The 20,042-nt window shown below is 39.0% G+C and overlaps 1 protein-coding gene across 2 annotated transcripts in view; it reads right to left on the reverse strand.

Moving 5' to 3' along the window:
- Window positions 1-20,042, reverse strand: part of FMN1 (formin 1) — a 397,250-nt gene that overhangs the window by 272,512 nt on the left and 104,696 nt on the right. For both annotated transcript variants that reach the window (XM_024732506.1, XM_024732507.1), the window contains one exon: window positions 19,614-19,731. In XM_024732506.1, coding sequence (XP_024588274.1) covers window positions 19,614-19,731 — 118 coding nt within the window. The remainder of the gene's footprint in view (window positions 1-19,613; window positions 19,732-20,042) is intronic.

Genomic DNA, 20,042 nt, shown 5'->3' on the forward strand with positions numbered 1-20,042 from the left:
CTCATACAGCTCCATATCAAAAAACAAGCAATCCAATCAAAAAATAGGCAGAAGACCTGAATAGACATTTCTCCAAAGAAGACATACAGATGGCCAACAGGCACATGAAAAGATGCTCAATATCACTAACTATTAGAGAAATGCAAATCAAAACTGCAATGAGGTATCACCTCATTATCACACATAGGTCAAAATGTCTATCATCAAAACATCTACAAATAATGAATGCTGGAGGGGGCATGGAAAAAAGGGAACCCTCCTACACTGTTGGTAGGGATGTAAATTGGTGCAGCCATTACGGAGAACAGTATGGAGGGTCCTCAAAAAAGTAAAAATAGAGCTACCATATGATCCAGCAATCCCAATCCTGGGCATATGTCCAGAAAAGATGAAAACTCTTAATTCAAAAAGATATATGCACCCCAATGTTCACAGAAGCACTATTTATAATAGCCATGGAAACAACCCACGTACACATAAGCAGATGATTAGTTTAAGAAGATATATATACATATATATATGCAATGGAATATTACTCAGCCATAAAAAAGAATGAAATACTGCCATTTGCAGCAACATGGATGGATCTAGAGAATAAGTGAAGTCAGACAGAGAAAGACAAATGTTATATGATATCACTTATATGTGGGATCTAAAAAATAATACAAATAATGTGTATACAAAATAGAAACAGACACAGAAAACAAACTTATGGTTACCAAAGGGGAAACGGGGGGCGGGGAGGGATAAATTACTAGTTTTGGATTAACAGATACACACTACTATACATAAAATAGATAAACAACAAGGTCCTACTGTATAGCACAGGGAACTGTATTCAATATCTTGTAATAACCTATAACGGAAATAATCTGAAAAATGTACATATATATATATATATATACATATACACACACACACATACGTGAATCACTTTGCTGTATACCTGAAACTAACACGTTTTAAATCAACTATACTCCAAAAAAAATTTTTTAAATAAATAAAGACATTGATTCACTTTAGAGAAAGAAAAGAACAAAGTAAGACAGAAACCACACTCCCGTCTCACTGACCTCCCAGAGACACGGCTCAGAGTTCTGGATGATCAGCTCATATCTGACACAGAAGCAGGATGGTCCTCCAGGTACAGCACAACAAGACAGAATGTCTTTGTTCCTGGTAGTGACACACATTCCCACTCTCCTTCAAACACCCTACAGCTGATCTGAGTTTGGGTGAGGAGGGGAAAGAAAGTGTGAGGAGGTTGGGGGAAGAGTCTAGAAGCTTCTTCCCTGAGACTCTAGAGAGATGGGCTGACTCCACAGGTGCAGGGGTGGGAAGGGAAGGGAGCAAGTACTCTGAGCAGGCTCATACCGGAGGGAATTGGCTGGTTCCTTTATAACCTTAGGCTCCAGTTATAGCCACTAAGAACAAGGCAGTAAGCCACAGGGAAGGGAGCTCTGCGACGCCCTTGGGAAAGGCAAACAGCATTGACACGTTTTGCAGAAATGAACCTGCCACTTTCAGTTTCTTTGGCACACAGAACTAAATAAATGTCAGCTATTATCACACACATGATCATGCCTGGATCACATCCAGTGAGCTACATTTTTAACATGGTCACAGGTGATTCTGAGGCAGCAGTTTTCAAAGTACAAACCAGAACAGTGCTCTTCAAACTTACGCTCATACACCCACTACAATTTTTCTAAAAAATACCATACTCCTCACACATTTTTAAATTGACATCTGAAATTTGTCACTGTAAGTTTAAACAGTTGCAAAAACAAATTCTGGACAATTTATGAATACTAATCTTAAAAATATAATGATTACTCTTTTAAATGTAGTTAATAGACTCTAATAATACCATATTTGCCATTCAGCATTACCTGTTTAAAAAGGCTGTGAACAGATGGCTTAAACATTCAGGAATTTTACCTGGTCCCTTTCCTCCTTTTAAACATTTCAATTTCTTTTCTTTTTAACAGAATTTATCCAAAAGTAATAGTTCTATGCTTCAATGCCTATTATTCACCCTCTCATAATTTCCAAGGAATACAAATGTAAAAATGATTTTAAAAAATTTTCTCTGATCACAAAAGTAGTTTTAGGTTTACTTCTGGGCTAAGTTATAAAAATATTTTATTAGCACCTAACGTATGAAAACATACTGAAATGTGATAATTATTAAAAATTAAAATTTAATTGGAAATGTATCTTATTGGAATGGATAGGATCAATTTTTGGGTCCTCTAATAAAGGCTTCCCAGATACCATTATTTGAAATTATCCTTTCTTTGACACCCTGGAGGTTTTCACATCTGAGCAAGGTAGAGCAAGATTTGCAATAGGTGAGATACCTTCCCTTTATAAACTGGGTAGGCGATCCATTTAAATTAAGAGAGTACTAATGAAAGCTGAGGATCTGGAAGGTAATTTGCTCAAAATTATCCATGCCTCTACCCCTTGGAGGGTCCTTCTGCATCCCCCAGTTTAAAGACTACTGATCTAGCACTATATCCAAAATACCTATGCATCTTGTGAAAAAGGCAGATTCATGGACCCTACTCCAGATACCTGAATTAACAGGATCCCCAGATTACTTTTCCCCTCACTAAAGACTGAGAGACGAACTGGGATATAAAACAAACGCATAAAATGTTAAATGATGTACAATTTAAATAAAAATTCAACAACAGATGACCTATCTTAGGTAGTACCTGGTGGCCAAAGGATTCAGAGACACTCATGAGAGGGTGGGATAGTCAAAGGCTTTTTTTTTTTTTCAAAGGCTTTCTAAAGGAAGCAACACTGGAACTGGGGGAAGGATGGGTAGAATGTGAAAGATAAAGAGGCAGAGGTAAATGGTTTACCAAGTTTGAAACGTTAAGGTATTGATTTTGTTGACAAGGAAGGAGCAATTAATGCCCTTCCAAAAAGTGACTCATCACAGAGACTCCCTGGTGGGAAGGCACTGGGTTATTGTGCCTGCGCGATGCAAACATAATTACTTACTGTTGAAGACAGAAATACGTTGAGAATATTAATTTAGGTAAATTGGTTTTAGACAACTGGTTTTGTGTGAGTTTGTTTCAAGCAAATTGACCTAGAGCTGAACACATATTTTATCCATGCATTGGGTAATCCATAAACATAAGGATAACTATATATCACTATTAAGTCCCACATTCATTCCAGGCCGGGCAAAAAGAGTTCAAATTCAAATTATTTTATTCTTCTAGTAGCCCTGGCAATAGGCTTAGCAAAAGGTATAAGCCATCACCGAAAATGAAACCAAGAGCACCTAGGCTTTTTATTAACTCTGATTCCGTTATCACTGAGTATCACAAAGATTTTTTTAAATACATCTGTTCACAGGAAAGTAGAAATCACTGACTGCCCCTATCATCTATCCTTTGGACCACTATAAGGACCACTCCAAACTGGTCTTCCTACTTCTCCACAGCAGCCACTCACCTCCCTGCCAGATCTATACTCACCCTCAATACCTCTAAAGCAGTCTGACAACACCTGTATTTGGTTCTGTTACTCCCCTGCCTAAAACCTTCACGCCATATAATTTCTCTCTCTCCTGAAGACCTGACCTCCTCAAAGTCTACAGACATAATGCCCTTGCATATCATTCCCCTTGCCTCTTATCTATCAGTCATAATAAACTACCTGCTATTCTTCAGACAAGTCCTGCTCCATCCTTCCTCTGCCTGTTTGGTCTAGCTTGCCTCCACCAGACTCATCCAGCTTACTATCTTCCATGTCTGCTCAGGAGGCCTGTCCTAGTTCCCCCAAATCGGATTGATCATACTCTCCTTTGTGTTCTATGATATGCTATACATTCTTCAATAAGACTATTAGACCATTTTATTGCACTTATCTGTGTACATTTCATCTCTCTCTCCCCCATGCTACTCTCTGTCACCTACCTACTACCCTGCCACAAAACAAAAACAAAAACAAAAAGAACCAAGTTGCTTGAGTGAAAGGATCTTGCCTGACACATCTCTGAATTCCAAGCATCTATCAAACGTACCAGTATATAGTAGATGCTCAGTAAATATTTGCTAAATGAATGCATGAACATATTATTATTTGTAATAGTGGAATTAATAATCAATGAATTAGACACTAATAATGTGCTAGATGTTACTAAATAAGAGTTAGGTATGATCTAGAAGCAACAGTAACTCTGATGTCACCACCATTTACCTGCAACTTCTAAGATTACAACACAAGATAGAATATGTGTTCTAAATAAGTCAAGGGAAATCCCCTAGGAGTCGCCCTCACTATGCCATGTAACTCAACACACAATAGCAACTGTTTTTCAAGGTTCATTTCCAGTTATCTTGATTGGTGCTACACTGAAGAAGAAATCTTAACACTGAGGAAAAAAATAACATCAGAGAACACACGGGGCAGATCTAAAACCCATTTGGTTGTTGTTTCCATTTTAACAAATCCTGTGCTCCACTGTGGAGTCACTGTATACTTTGCTACTTAAAATATAGAAAATGTCCCCATAGTTTCTCTTATCTTGAATTCACAAAATTCATTATATTTGGCTAAGACCTTTCCTTATTTAAAATGACCAGAAAATCAGCAAATCAAATTCAGCATTTCAACATGATGAAATAGTGCAGAGATGGTTTCACACTAATGAATCTAAAATGCAATTACTGGATAATCAGATTAAAGAAAATCACATGAATCACACAGTCATTTCAGTAAATATATCCCTCATACATTAAACTCAAACTAATTTTTGTGATATCAACACTTAGAAGCCCAGATATATAAAGAATGTTCCTTAACTTGATAAATATAATTGATCAAAAAAATCTCTGACCAACATAATTTTTAACTGGAAAACATTAGAAGGAAGCCTATAAAATCAGGAATAGCACAAGGAAGTCTACTAATCACCACTTTTCTAGCTTTGTTTTGGAGGCCCTAGGCAGTAGAAAAGGTCTAGTAAAAAAAGATAGGTAGGGCTTCCCTGGTGGTGCAGCGGTTGAGAGTCCGCCTGCCGATGCAGGGGACACGGGTTCGTGCCCCGGTCCGGGAGGATCCCACATGCCATGGAGCGGCTGGACCCGTGAGCCATGGCCACTGAGCCTGCATGTCCGGAGCCTGTGCTCCACAACGGGAGAGGCCACAACACTGAGAGGCCTGCGTACCGCAAAAAAAAAAAAAAAAAAAAAAAGGTAACAATTTGTGTTTTATTTTCTAGTGTTAAAAACCTGATTAAAAATGGGCAAAGGATTTGAATAGACATTTTTCCATAGAAGATACACCAGTGGCCAAAAGGTACCTGAAAAGACACACATCACTAATAATTAGAGAAATGCAAATCAAAACCCAATGAGACACCACACTGATTAGCATGGCTAATATTAAACAAACAAAAACTCAGGAAATAACAAGTGTTGACAAGGTGGAGAAATTGGAACTTGCTCAATGTAGTGGGAATGTATCACTATACATTAAGCAGCTATGAAAAACAATATGGAGACTCCTCAAAAAATAAAGATAACACTGCCATACGATCCAGCAATCCCACATCTGGGTATACACCCAAAGGAATTCAAAGCAGGGTCCCAAGGAAATATTTGTACATCCATGGTAATAGCAGCATTTTTCACAATAGCTCAAAAGTGGAAGCAACCCAAGTGTCTACTGACGGATGGATGAATAAACAAAATGTGGTACAGACCACAGAGTGGAATATTATTCAGCCTTAAAAAGGAAGGAAACTCTGATACATGTTACAATATGGATGAATCTTGAGGACATTACGCTAAATGAAATAAGCCAGCCACACAAATACTGTAGGGTTCCACTTACATGAGGTACCTAGAGTAGTCAGATTCATAGAAATAGAAAAGAGAATAGTGGTTGCCAGAGTTTGGGAAGAGAGGAGAAATGAAGAGTTGTTTAATGAGTATAGTTTCAGTTGTGCAAGGCAAAAGAGTTCTGAAAATCTGTCACACAAACATGAATATACTTAACACTACTGAACTCTACTTAAAAATGGCTAGCACCTATTCACCTATTATGTAAACCATTATGTGCTACATATACAAAGTGTTAATAAATGTTTTCAATGAGTAAAATGATAAAAACTTTTCATGGTTAAGATGATAAATTTTACTTTATGTATATTTTATAATAAAAAACACAAGCTGTCATGATTTGTCTACAAAAATTCCAAGGCTCTCAACTGAAAAAACTAGTAGAACTAACATGAGTATAAAATCAGAATTAGAAACATGAAAATCGCTTTGTTATACCAACAAAAGCATTTTAAAACATGACAGATGAATACCATTTTTAATTAAGTCTGCAAAAATTAAGTTAAATGGCATGAGCTATAAGAAGAAAACTGTAGAGCTTTACTGAAGAACATAAATAAAATTCTGAATAGCCAGAGAGATAAATTATGTTCCTGGATAGGAAGACTCAGTATTACCAGGCCTCTCATATTGATCTATGATTTCATATAATCCCAATGGAAATTCCAATCTCATCATTTCATAGATCTTGAGAAACTGACTTTCAAGTTCATACATAAGAGTCTATGTCTACAACTACCCAAACAAAATTTAGAAGGAAAAAAAGAATTGAGGTAATTTGAAATGCCAGATATTTAAATAACTTTAAAACTATATCAACTGCAAAGACACAAAATTGGCACAAGGTCTAAATAAACATAAACAAAAAATATTAAAGGATCTAGAAATAAATCAGCATATAGAAAGGCATTTATATATGTGACAGTTAGCACTCCATATCTGCCGAGCAAGAACCAACTATTTATTAAATGTTGGGGCAAATAGCTGTCAATCTGGGAAAGACAAAACTAACAGTAGCTTACATTATTTTAGTTCCACAATGAGCCGGGCACTGTGCTAAGGTCCCTAAATGCATTATTTCATTGACTACTAAAAACAATTTTTTTGCACAAATAAATAGGAAATCATCTTGCCCAGTAAAAAGTAATTAACTTGCTTCAGTAACTGCTGAAGCCTAAAATTTGACTCCGTGACATTAGATTCCATAACCTAAGCTCCCTACAGCACACCGCCACCCTTAACAACACATCCTTATGTATGCCACACACAGAAACAAATTCTAGACTGAATAAAAATCTAAACATATATGCATATTAGTTAAAATATACATATTGTTCAACTTTAGGTTAGGGAAGGCTTCCTTCAGACCAACAACAATAAAAACAACTCCAGAAAAGTTATAACTAAATATGACTATAATATAACTAAATTTCCATATAATGAATGAAGGCAAAAGGTAAAAGACATGGCAAGCTAAAGACTAGGATTGCGATATATACAAAGGACTAATTGCCTTAATATACGAAAACCTGCTTTCAAATCAGTAAGAATAGAGACTAATGACCCAATTTACAAAAGGGCAAAGAATACAAGCAAACAAGTCACAAAAGAAGACAAAATGAAAAGATGTCCAACTATGCTAGTATTGAGAAATACAAATGAAAAACAGTAGTATGCAATTTTTAACCTTAGATTGGCATAAGCTAAATGAATATTGGTGACGTGTGAGTAATGGACATTCTTGTGTTAGTTGAGTATATTTAGTGGGTTCAGTATTTTGAGAGGGCAACTGTGTAGTATCTACCAGTGGTTAAAATGAGTAGGAACTCAAAAAAAAAAATGAGTAGGAACTCTAACACACAATTCTGCTTCTATCTTATCAAAGTACTCACAGGTATGCACAAAATAGATGTATAATAATTTCATTAAAGTATTGTTTGCAACAGTGAAAGATTCTAAGTGATTAAAAGGTTCGTAAATCAGGAAACAGTTCAATAACTTATATTTACTATTTTATTGAGAGAGATTCTATCTAACAAAGTCAGAAAATGGAATTTTAAAAAACATGCGCACAACTGCATCAAAATTTTAGAATACTTGGGAATAGATTTAAATTTAAGGGAAGGTAAAACCGTCACAAAGAAAACTAAACAGAAATCAGAAAAGACTATATTCAAATAAGTATGTAGGGAAAGATACATATTATGTTTGTGGAATTAAAAACTCATTGTAAAGATGTTGATGCAATCAAAACAATAATGTCAAAATGGATAAAGTAACTCCAAAACGCACATGGAAATGCAAAGAGCTGAGAATAACCAAGGTAAAAGGACACACTAGTAGATCATGACTTATTATAGTTGTGGTCATTAAGACAGTGTTACACTGTTACAAGGTTAAATAAACCTAGAGAATACTGGAACAGAAGAAAGAGTCCAGGGGAAGAAGGTGGGTTTTTAAATAAATAATTCCAGATAATTTTAATATAGAAAAAACAAACTTGATCCCCACCTCAACTCGTACACAAAAATCAATGCCCAGTATATTGCAAGTCTAAATGACAAATAAAGAGCACTAATTCCTTCTTAAGATAATTTAAGGGAATATTTTCATGACTGAGTTAGGAAAGGATTACTTTAATAAGGCTCAAAATGCCCTAACCATAGGACAAGACTGATTATAGTAAAAATGAGAATTTCTGTTCATCAAAAGGCACCATTAAGATAGTAAAAAGCCAACCCACAGAGTAAGAGAAAATATTTCCAACACAATTAACCAAAGGGCTCATATCCAGCATATAAAAGGAACTTCTCTACAAAATAATAAAAGATAGTCTACTTCTTCAAAAATGGACAAGTGATCTGAACATGCGCTTCACAAAAGAGGATATCCAATGGCCAATAAACATATAAAAAAGTGCTTGACTGGGGAAACACCAATTAACAACAGATTGGCTCGAATTCGAAAGACCAACCAAACCAAATGTTGGCAAAGATGTGGCGCAACCAGAACTGTGATGTTTTGGTGATGGCAGTATAAATTGATACCATCACTTTGGAAGAGTGTCTGGTATCATCTACTGACACGGAATACAGACACACCCTACGATCAGCAATTCCACTCCCAAGTATATACCAAGGAGAAATGTGTTCCTTTGTGTACCAAAAGACGCGTACAAGAAAGTGAACAGCAGCATACGCATAACAGCCCAAAACTGAGAACAACACGGATGGATAAATACATTGTGATACATTCATACAACGGAGTAGTACAGAGCAATGAAAACAAACGGATTACAGGTACATGCAATAACGTGTTTGGTTCTCACAAGCATAATGTTGAAGCAAAGCAGCCAGACGTGAAATGAATCCATTTATGTTAAGTTCAAAAGCACTGAAACTAATCTATAGTGTTAGAAGTCAGAACTATGGTTTCTTTGGAGGAAAAAGGTAATTGTGGTGATAGGAAGGGGGCAAGACAGGGCCTTCCAGGGTGTAGGCAATGTACTGGGTTGACCAAAAAGTTCGTTCAGGTTTTTCTGTAACATGTTATGGAAAACCCCAAAGGAACTTTTTGGCCAATCCAATACTATTTCTTGATTTGCATAGTGGTTACAAGAGTATGTTCACTTTGTTATAATTCATAGAGTTATACATCTGTGATGAAATAAAAATTTGTATTCTAAGGCAAGTTAAGGAAAATTTACACATAAAACTTTTTCTTTGAACTTTGGCCTCCTCTCTCCCCTCTACTGTGCATGGTGTATCTGCATTATGCATTGCCCAAATCTTCCCATCTGCAGAAACACCTGCTCAACCATAAACAGCAACCTTCTCCTAGCATCAACAAGATTCCTCCTCTGGAGACACCCTTCCTTCTTCATCTTGTAAGGGGTCACGATGACCCATGACCCACTACTCACTTTGTACACACAGATCTGGATTGTGTAAACTGTCAGTAATACATCATTTAATGTACAGCCCTATGTCTCAAAAACATATATAACTGTACTTTTACCTCTAACGGGCAAAACAGTTCTCGGAGCTTTCTGAGAGTCTGTTCCTGGGTTATAAGCCTCAATTTGGCTCGAATAAAATTTTCCATTTCTTTCTTAGATTGAGTGATTAATTTTTTCATCAACACTTATAATATGAGCAATTTTCCACATGTGTGTTACACTTCAATATAAACTGTATTTTAAAAAGCCAACTGTGGGGGGCTTCCCTGGTGGTGCAGTGGTTAAGAATCCTCCTGCCAATGCAGGGGACACGGGTTCGTGCCCCGGTCTGGGAAGATCCCACATGCCGCGGAGCAGCTGGGCCCGTGAGCCATGGCCGCTGAGCCTGCGCGTCCTGAGCCTGTGCTCTGCAACGGGAGAGGCCACAACAGTGAGAGGCCCACGTACCACAAAAATAAATAAATAAATTTTAAAAATGATGAAATGAGATAAAAGGCTAATTGTGATGCCATCGAACTTCATATATTATCTCCTTTTATCTTTACAATAATTATTTTAAATTATCGTCATTGTCCTTTTTTATAAAGAGGGATATCAATTCAGGTCACAGCTAGTACATGGCAGAGCCAAAATTCAAACTCAAGTCTATTTGATGCTCAAACCCACGAAACCCAAAGTAAAGGAAATTCCAAAGTTAAGCATGTCCCTAAGATTTCCCTAGTTCAATTTTCCTTTCTCTCTGAGACAGTCTTCTACCTTTCCTATCTTATGTTCTCATCCTTCATCTGGGGACGAATGCTCCAGAGTTTGGCTATTGAAACTTTGCCTTTAGTTATTCCTCAGAAATACGGTCATTTGTTCTTTCTACCAAAGAGGAAAGCATTTACAATGCCCCAGCTGCCGTCTCTGGCGGAGGGATCTGAAGGAGTGAGTGTGCCCTTTCTTTAGCTGAGCCAGTGGGCAGCTCCAGCACAGTAAAGGTAGATCAGTAGAAGGAATTCAATGGGCTGCAAGTGAAAAGGTGTGGCAGGGCAGGAGGGGAGGGTGCTGAGGCTGGAACTGTAGAGTGGCTGCTTGGTGGAGGATCCAGAGAACAAGCACTGGGCAGCTGGCGATAGATGAAGATTTGAGGGAGAGAAGAAAAATGGGGCCACCTGGATAGAAATTCTGAGGAAGAAAAATACTGAAAGGAGGTATCTGTGAAGGTGTGGCATAGGATACGGCATATCAAATTTCAGCCTCATCTCCCCAAAAGAAGCTTCAAAGTAGATTTTACTACTCATTTTCTCTAAAACAACAATAAAACTACTGAAATACACAACTGTTAAGATAAAAATATTTGTTCATGTACCTCCTAAAATCAAATACATATGCACCCTACACTTCAGCACACAAACTGGGCCCAGCAAAGAGCCCCACCTGAACTTTGCAAGAATCCACAAACCAGAAGCATTTTTATTTGCGTTACATTGCTTAAGTGAGCCTCAAAAGCATTAAAGATACCATTAAAATTCCCCTTTTCTATTTTTATGAGTCAAAAAGCAGCAGGAAATGACCCAGACAATTTCTGTGGATGTGTCTGGTGAGCTGGTATGGTACTCATATGCTCTCCTTTATTATTCAGATGGACTCACTGTGGTCTCATAATTCTGTTTTATAATAAGCAGCATAATTCTTAAATGCTCCTGTTCCCATGTGCTTTCCTTGCTGGAGCTTTAATTGTCAGTATACTGGCAGAAAAAAAAAAAACAAAAATCCATCACTCTCCAATGCCCCCCCCCCCAACGACTTTCAACTGTCATTTCAGCTCTCTTATTAATTACGCGTATCTTTCTTTCAGCAAGTCATAACCCCTTTGGGTCTCATTTGTAAAACGAATAGGATGAATTACATGATTTCTAAGATGCCTGCAGCTCTAAATTTTTAATATTCTAAAATTTCAGATTCTATATTTTAATCTCTTAAAATACAGAATTTTTAATCTCTCTTTTAATCTCTTTTCCTCTGAGCTAAAGACCTTTACTAATACTTCCTGGAATACAACATATGATTCCTGAGTCACTGGTCCATACTTTGGGATTCCCTCTGTGTAATATCAAGCCTTAGTTCCTGTTTGTGTTGGGGAAGTCAATCTCCCTCCTCACAGCTCCCAGATATACAGTAAGTAGAAGCCTGACACACTCGTGTCGCCTCTGGTTTCCCAGTACGACCTCTTTCTACAGCTATAAGAAGCAAGGTTTTCCTGGTCTTTGATCTGTACAGCTTCCAATTTCTGGGCCATCATCATAACTCCATGCAAGTGGTGGTAACATACCACAAAGTCCTGTGAAATATACAATGAATAAAACTATAGCCTAGACTGTGAAAGAAGACACTTAGGATAATCTGTCTAGACATATGACCTTAAAGGCAAGTCCATTCATGGCTAATGCAGCCTGTTAGCTGTGAATGAATAAGTTTTTTGAAGGTACTGTAGGGCAATAAAATATGCCAAGATATTTATAGCTCTCCCTGGCTGGTGAGGCAAGAATGTCTGACTCACCAGGGAGGGTGGCACACAGCTCTATCACTTTATAACCAAGGGAACCTAAATTAGACACAAACCAGAAAGTAGGCGGATCTTTATTAAGTTGAGGGATGGGTTACCTAAAATACTCTAACTAGGTATGTCCCTGAGCTACTCCAAGTTTCGAGGCGGTGTGAGTTATCCCCAAGAGATGCCACACACAGTGACAGCTTGCCTGCTCACAGTAACCATGATGCCTCAACCTAGGTTCTCTTTACTACCAAAGCCGCAGCACTCGCCCTAAGTAGGGTGGCCCATGTGCCAGCCCCCAGCCCAGCTCTGAGGTGCAGCCAGTGGTGAGAAGGGCTTTTCCAGATGCATGCTGAAAGTTCATTTTGTTTCGGAAAACATGAGAGCTTTCCTTCTTCGTCCTTTTTCTCCTTTTTTTTTTTCCCATGGGTAATTAAGTCACTGCCAGTTTCCCAAATGGTGTCATTTTAATCTCACAAACATTAGCTTCATCTCCTCTCGGGATGCTGAGGCACAAATCATGATGGTATATTTTTTAAATATCCTAATAAATAAGGAGATGTTTCAGGCCATTCGTCGTAACACAAAATAGGAGACGAAGAGGAAAGTAAGCCCAGCTCTAGGTTAAGTATTTGCAGCAAAGGTTCTTCACCTACACCTGGGGAGGTGGCAGGAGATGGGGGGATGTGTCCACAAATGGTTATGGGGTAGGGGGAGGGTCTGAAATACCGCAGATGCAAAATTAACTGCAGGGTCTTCTTCCACACCTTTCTATCATCATTAGGTTTTTTAAAGAGCCTGAGAACACTAAGAATCACTAACCAGAGTAAAACTGAGGGACGGACCCCTGAGATCAGTTGGTCCAAATGTGCCCTTCACTCAGTCTAGCCCTGACCTCAAGAGGGAAATACACAGAGCATCTAGCATGCATGAGTCACTAGATTCTAAGAAATGCATTTGACTTTTAGGAAAAATAAATCACAAGATACAATCTCACATCATGTATTTTTTTAAAAAATAATATGCCTGGGAATACATATCGAAAAAATATAAGATATATATCTATACATCTATGTATCTAGTTTATTAAGTCAGAAAAGAAAACTTGAACAGTTTTCTAAGATATGTTCCTGCGTAGAAATACTAAGCATTTTAAAGATCTTATTCCCACCTTCACATTAATTTCTAAATTAATGCAATTCCAATAAAAGTCCCAAAGCAATCCTTCTGAAACTTGACCAAGTAGGCTAAGGCTTTCTGGAAGAATAAATAAGAGGAAAGCTAAAAAAATATTTTTAAAAGTATGCTTGAGAACTTGAACAGATTCTGAGATGCATTATAATGCTGCAATAATTAAGATACTGGTACAAAATACAAAAAGAGAACAGAAAGCCCAAGACAGTCCTAAACTTATCATGGAGAGGAATAATTACTCCAGAAGCCTGCTGTACAATTAGCTACTTAGAAAAACAGAAGCTGTCTTAGCTCTCTTCCTCGGGCTAGGCACCGAAGTAAGTTTTCAACATGAAATGGAAAACAAGAAGACAAGGAAGGAAGAGGTGGAAAGAAATCACTTAAGAAATCTAAACATAGAGCTGATCTTTGAGTAGGGGAGGTCCTCTCAAGCCAAAAGAAAAGTTATACAATAAAATGAGGGTAGATTTGACTATATAAATATTTAAAACTTCTATACCAGAAGATACAAGTAAAATAAAAAGCAAATGATAAGAGGGAAAAGCATTTTCAGTGTTTTAAGAGTACTGATTTCATACTGAATAACTTTAGATAAAAAATTAAGTTTGGGGCTTCCCTGGTGGCGCAGTGGTTGAGAGTCCGCCTGCCGATGCTGGGGACACGGGTCTGTGCCCCGGTCCGGGAAAATCCCACATGCCGTGGAGCGGCTGGGCCCGTGGGCCATGGCTGCTGAGCCTGCGCTCCGCAACAGGAGAGGCCACAACAGTGAGAGGCCCGCGTATCGCAAAAAAAATAAATAAATAAAAAATAAAATAAAGTTTGGCAATTACTATGCACCAAAAACCTGAAAACGGCATATACACTTATATATAGTAATTCCACAAGGAATGTGTTCTAATTAAAGGAAAACACCTATGAACAAGAATATTTATAGCATTGTTATTTTCATTATTACACATAATAACTTGAAAAAAATGAAATCTCTATAAATATAATTATTGTTTAAATGTAGTAAAAATCAGAGATAGTCACATTTTCAAGTGTAAAAAGCAGTCTGTACAGTGTGATAAAAATTTTAAGTATGGGACTTCCCTGGTGGTGCAGTGGTTAAGAATCCGCCTGCCAATGCAGGGGACACGGGTTCGAGCCCTGGCCCGGGAAGATCCCACATGCCACGGAGCGACTACAACTACTGAGCCTGTGCTCTAGAGCCCATGAGCCACAACTACTGAGCCCACATGCCACAACTACTGAAGCCTCCATGCCTAGAGCCCGTGCTCCGCAACGAGAGAAGTCACCGCCAATGAGAAGCCCGCACACCCAATGAAGAGTAGCCCCTGCTCGCTGCAACTAGAGAAAGCCCACGCCCAGCAACGAAGACCCAACGCAGCCAAAAATAAATTAATTAAAAAAAATGTTTTTTTATTTTAAGTATTAAATTCACATAGGTCTATCATAATTCAAAATGGTGGCAATGATCTCTCTATGAAACACATTATAGAGAGTTTGTTTTGCTCCGTGATATTTCTGGATATTTCCAAATTTATTTTATTTTGTAATATTGGGAAACGTTGAAAGCATATGGAAGATCTTCTGAGATCAGTAAACAAAGCCTTTACACTAAGGTGAAGTAGGTGTGCAAAGAGCAAGGCTCTCAGTGATAGCCATTATATTTTCTATGAACTGACTGCAGTAGAAAACATAACCCTCCCACGGGATACAAAGCAGGAGTTTTTCTTTGTGCACTTGTATCAGAGCCCTGTGGGGTCAGGTGCCAATTCTTCGTACAGACTGATGGGCTTTAGAACCTTCTTGTACTGCCGACTGACTCCAGGTGAAACTGTGTTGAGTATCTTCTATTTGACTCCTAGACCCACTCTCCCCCTTTCTGGGTCCTTTTCTGGGCTCTGTTGTCTGGCCTAAAGTGGATCCCGGTCCTCTGACTTCTCTTTGGATTTGGTGAAGGGCAGAGATGGCAGAAGACCAGAGAGCAGGAGAAGGAAGTCAGGGCATTTATGCCCACAATTCCCTCCGGCCTCCAGGTCACCGTGGATTGGATGCATCCCTCCAGTGAAGGCCATTGCTCCTGTGCGGCAGCCCTCTCCACACCACTTGACCTCCCTCTGACATTCTGGTTTTCCAGCAGCTTCTCCTCACCCTGCCCCTTCAGGTCTAGGGCTGTAAACACCTCCCATGATTACTAACCCCAGAGAGCTGCTTCATCTCTCATTGCTTTTCCCAAACCCTGTCCACACAAACTCTCAATCAAATCATCCTCACCTGATCCCTGACAGGACACTGGCTGATATGGTAATAGTATAATTATCCAAAGAAAAAATAAATATGGCTAAGTGCATTTATTCTTCACAAAGAAAAAACTTACCTAATATGGTTTAGAAAATTCTTTTATTCAAGTTTGAGATAAAAGTTTAACCCCATGTTACCTCTATGATTATTCTATGATACCTAGATCTTTATAATTTCCAGTCCTTTTTTTTTTCTTTTAAAGACTTTGGGCATGTTACTAACCCTTATATAGCCTCACGATGTACAAGACAGCATGTTAGAGGATGAACAGATCACTGGTTCTCTGTTTCTCATGAGATAAATTGCTTTTGCAGCCTTAAATTTAAAGGTAGACATTTATATTTTTCTTTTAGATTCCCTTGTATTGTTCATAGCACACCTTTTCACTTGGCTGTGATTGGGTTTTACTTAGCCCCGGGTTTCACAAGGTAATCAAGTTTACTCCATCCAGATGTTTCTGGTCTGCAGCACAAGAAAGTGGCAGGGACTCAGCTGAGTTGATTAACCATTTAAGGATGCAAGGAGGGGCTTCCCTGGTGGCGCAGTGGTTAAGAGTCTGCCTGCCGATGCAGGGGACACAGGTTCGTGCCCCGGTCTGGAAAGATCCCACATGTCGTGGAGCGGCTGGGCCCGTGAGCCTGTGCTCCGCAATGGGAGAGGCCACAACAGTGAGAGGCCCGCGTACTGCAAAAAAAAAAAAAAAAAAAAAAAAAAGAAAACCACTAAAAGATTCTTCCTAGAAAAGCAAGACTATTTCCCCAAGCTTGTTTGGAGAGCAAGCTCCTGTATCTAGAGGAGGAAAGACAACTCTGAGAACAACAAGTCTGTCACTCAGATTGTCCCCAGCCCAATTCCAAGGTATAGAGGGAAATGCTCTTTTCACTCGTAAATAGCTGTGAGGCATCCCAAACACAAAGCAGAATTGCACTGATAATAATGTGTGAAAGCACAGCACAGGACTTGGGAGAAAGTAATTCTTTCTCATTTGAGCAGAGCAATTCAAGTGCAGTGTGACTGAACACAGGGGACCCTCCCTGCACCTGTGCAAGTCCCTTAAGTGACAGCGCCAGTGAGCCCTAGTGCCTCTCAACTGGCACATCACCAAGGCTCCAAGAGCTCAGAGAATGGCAGTGGAGGCTCTAGTGGAAGCTGAAGGCTTTAGCTGCCAGGGGAGTTAGCCGCAGCGTCAGCAGCTATAGACGCTGCTGCTGACTTTGGCAGTGGCAGGAGAGTGCATCCTAGGCAGTGGGCACCAGCATCAGTGGTCAGCTACCCTCACATGGCAAAGAGGACTCCAGAAGCCATAGTTTAAAGGGACAGCTTCCCTTAGGTCAGCTCTTTCTTTTTTATCCTTGAACAAAAGTGAGTTTACAGTATTAGGTGATCTCCTAGGCCCTCAGAAAAAGATCATCGAATGATAAACTCTGAATAGAGGGAAACACAAGCAGTGGCACATCCAAAGCAGCCGAGGGCAACACAAGGACAGTGAGAGACTCACGATGAAAATCACCATCTCTTTGCCAGCCCTGCCAAGGACTGGGCTTCGATGTCAACAGCACAGAACTCCAATAGCACACTTGAAATATAAATAGTCATGCTCTCCCCTTTCACTAATTTAATGAATTATACATGCCAGGAAAAATTAAGAGCACTGACGATGTAAAAGCATAAGACTTCAAACACCTTGAAATATGTTGGAACGAATTTTTCTGTCTCTGTGCTCCCTACAGAGTGGCAATTTTAATCTACTTCCCTAAGGGCAGGGAAACCAATGGAAATACCACAAAATATGTTAAGTTATAAACCAAATGCTTATAAGACTCTAGATTTCTCAACAACAGAGCTCAAGAAAATCACAAGAAAAATGTTAACTTCCTAAAGATTAGCAGTAAATGGCAAGACAACCATATGTTGGCTGAGTAATGGGGTAAAAAAAAGTTTCCTACAGGCATGGAGTATCTTCTTTGATAACCTCCAGAGTGTATCAGCAGAGTGATTAGCGCTACAAGACTCTCAAGAAAATGAGCACCAGACCTGGCTGGGAGCACGGTAAGTAAGACACAGTACTGCCACCCATGGGAACTGGCTGGGGACCTAGGTGCCTTCTCCAGACAACAGCCAGCCTTCTCTCTGTTGCAAGCTGTCATTGTGCCATCAGAACGAACCCAAGAGAGCTGTCATTATTCATCAATTCCTCCCTCCTTTTTTTCCCATCTCATCCGAGACCTTAGACAGCTTGGAGAACACGCATTTCATTACAAAAAAAAAAGAGAGAGGCTGGGACAGCTACTGACTTTGGGTGTAATTACACTGCAAAGTAATGATAGCACTCCTCTGAGCTTCTGGAAACGGAAGAGGACAGAAGCAAAGACTAAGGAATCTCTGTAGAGTATAAATGCCCCCAAATATGACTTGAAGTAGACTGAAAAGCTGTTTATGCCACTTCCTTCTCTACTCAGCAAATGTTCATCGTCACAAAGAAGATGGCCACCCCAATATAAACTAGGAATAAGAACTTATAGGATTCTGGATTTTCATTAAAGCGAACTTCAGGACTTTTCACTGTTCAAGCTATGCCAGATCATAGGAAAGACAACTTGGTACGTGGTACAATACTGCAGTCAAAAACAATCCGATTTTGGAAAAAATCAAATGTAGACAAGAAGAATGCAACAGCTACATACATTTTCACCAAGGCTGTAATAGCTTTCGTGCTGTAATTCAAGCAGGTCAGAAAAAAATGTCATGAGGTAGTTGATGTCTTGGGGTAGTCAGAAGTTTGCAACTGTGTAAATGGAGGCTAAAGCAATCAGGCTGTAGAACTGAGATTCAGCTGTGTTCTCAATCACTGATTGTAATTTTATCATCTTACAAAAAAAACCTGTGTGTTACTAAACCACCCAAACTTTGATCCACTTATGTCATCAACCAATAGGAACTGAAAGAAGTATTTCTGTATAACCATACAGACTGGTAATATACACACATACCTAAGACAACCAGCAAAACGTAAGTCTGTGTTAAGTAATCTTCAAATATCAGGAAGAAGACAAAGGTTTCATCAGCGATACATAGAGACACACATGTATACAATTGAGATATATCCTCCTCTCACTCTTTCTTTTCTTTTAAATTTCACATGAACCCTTCACTTAAAGAGTAAAAATATCTAGATTCCCATTCTACTTAAATATATTCAAGCAAAGCTCCCGGGAAGGTTTCCAGGGAGTTAGATTGCTTTGAAACTGGCCATGCATTAAATAAAGCTTTGTCTAACAAAAGGGAAAGAGTAACTGATATGGTATCTGTACGTTCACTCTGCGCAAGGTTCCTGTGGCTCAAAAGCATTACTCAAAGACAAAGAACACATCAGATTACAGCTCTGGAGTCTCGTACTCTACCTCTGCCAGCAACCCTGCCAGCTTACACGACACTCTGTGAGGGCCAACCACCTGCTTCCTGAGGAATCTGTAATCTACCTTCTCCATTAGTTCCCCCGAGGTTCTCCTCCTTTACACATGTGCCCCCCTTCACTCATTCCCCGGCGTTCACCTTTCATCTCTAAGAGATTCATTAATGATAAGTGTGCAAGGGTTCACTTTAACAGCAAAACCAAAAAGAAAAGCCTTCAGCATTACATTCTATAATGAAACAAAAACTTAAATTCTGTGAGTCTACTGAGCTAGAACTAAAAGCGACTGCAGCAAGAGATGCATTCCTGGTACCTGGCTTCTTTTCCCATTACCTGCTTCAGTGTACTTCAATCCCACTTTTTCTTCGGTGTCTTTTGTCTTTGGGGGTGGCCAGACAGCTTGGAGTCTGCCAGGAGTCCTATCGTCCTGCTCAGTGGGGCTGTGGTCAGGCTGTTGGAAAAGTGGGCAAACAAAAGAGTAAGTTAAATGAAATGTGGCCAGGGCCAATTAATCCCTGAGAACAACTGTGCTAACTCTGAAATTAATTTTAATGGCACATTGCTCTCATTCACTGTAACTGAAACATCTCACTCCAATACGATCCTTTTCTAGAAATGTAAAGTGATCAATTGGGGTGGAAAGAGAAATAACTCAAGGCCAAGTATTACACAACCTTCAACAGATGATTTTTAGCATATAACCTTTTTCTTAAAATCACAAGTACACTTTGATCTGAAGATACAAATATACTATAATCGGGT

This window comes from Neophocaena asiaeorientalis, unplaced genomic scaffold (assembly GCF_003031525.2).
Source record: "Neophocaena asiaeorientalis asiaeorientalis breed wild unplaced genomic scaffold, Neophocaena_asiaeorientalis_V1.1 scaffold119, whole genome shotgun sequence".
In the NCBI taxonomy this organism is placed as follows: Eukaryota; Metazoa; Chordata; class Mammalia; order Artiodactyla; family Phocoenidae; genus Neophocaena; species Neophocaena asiaeorientalis.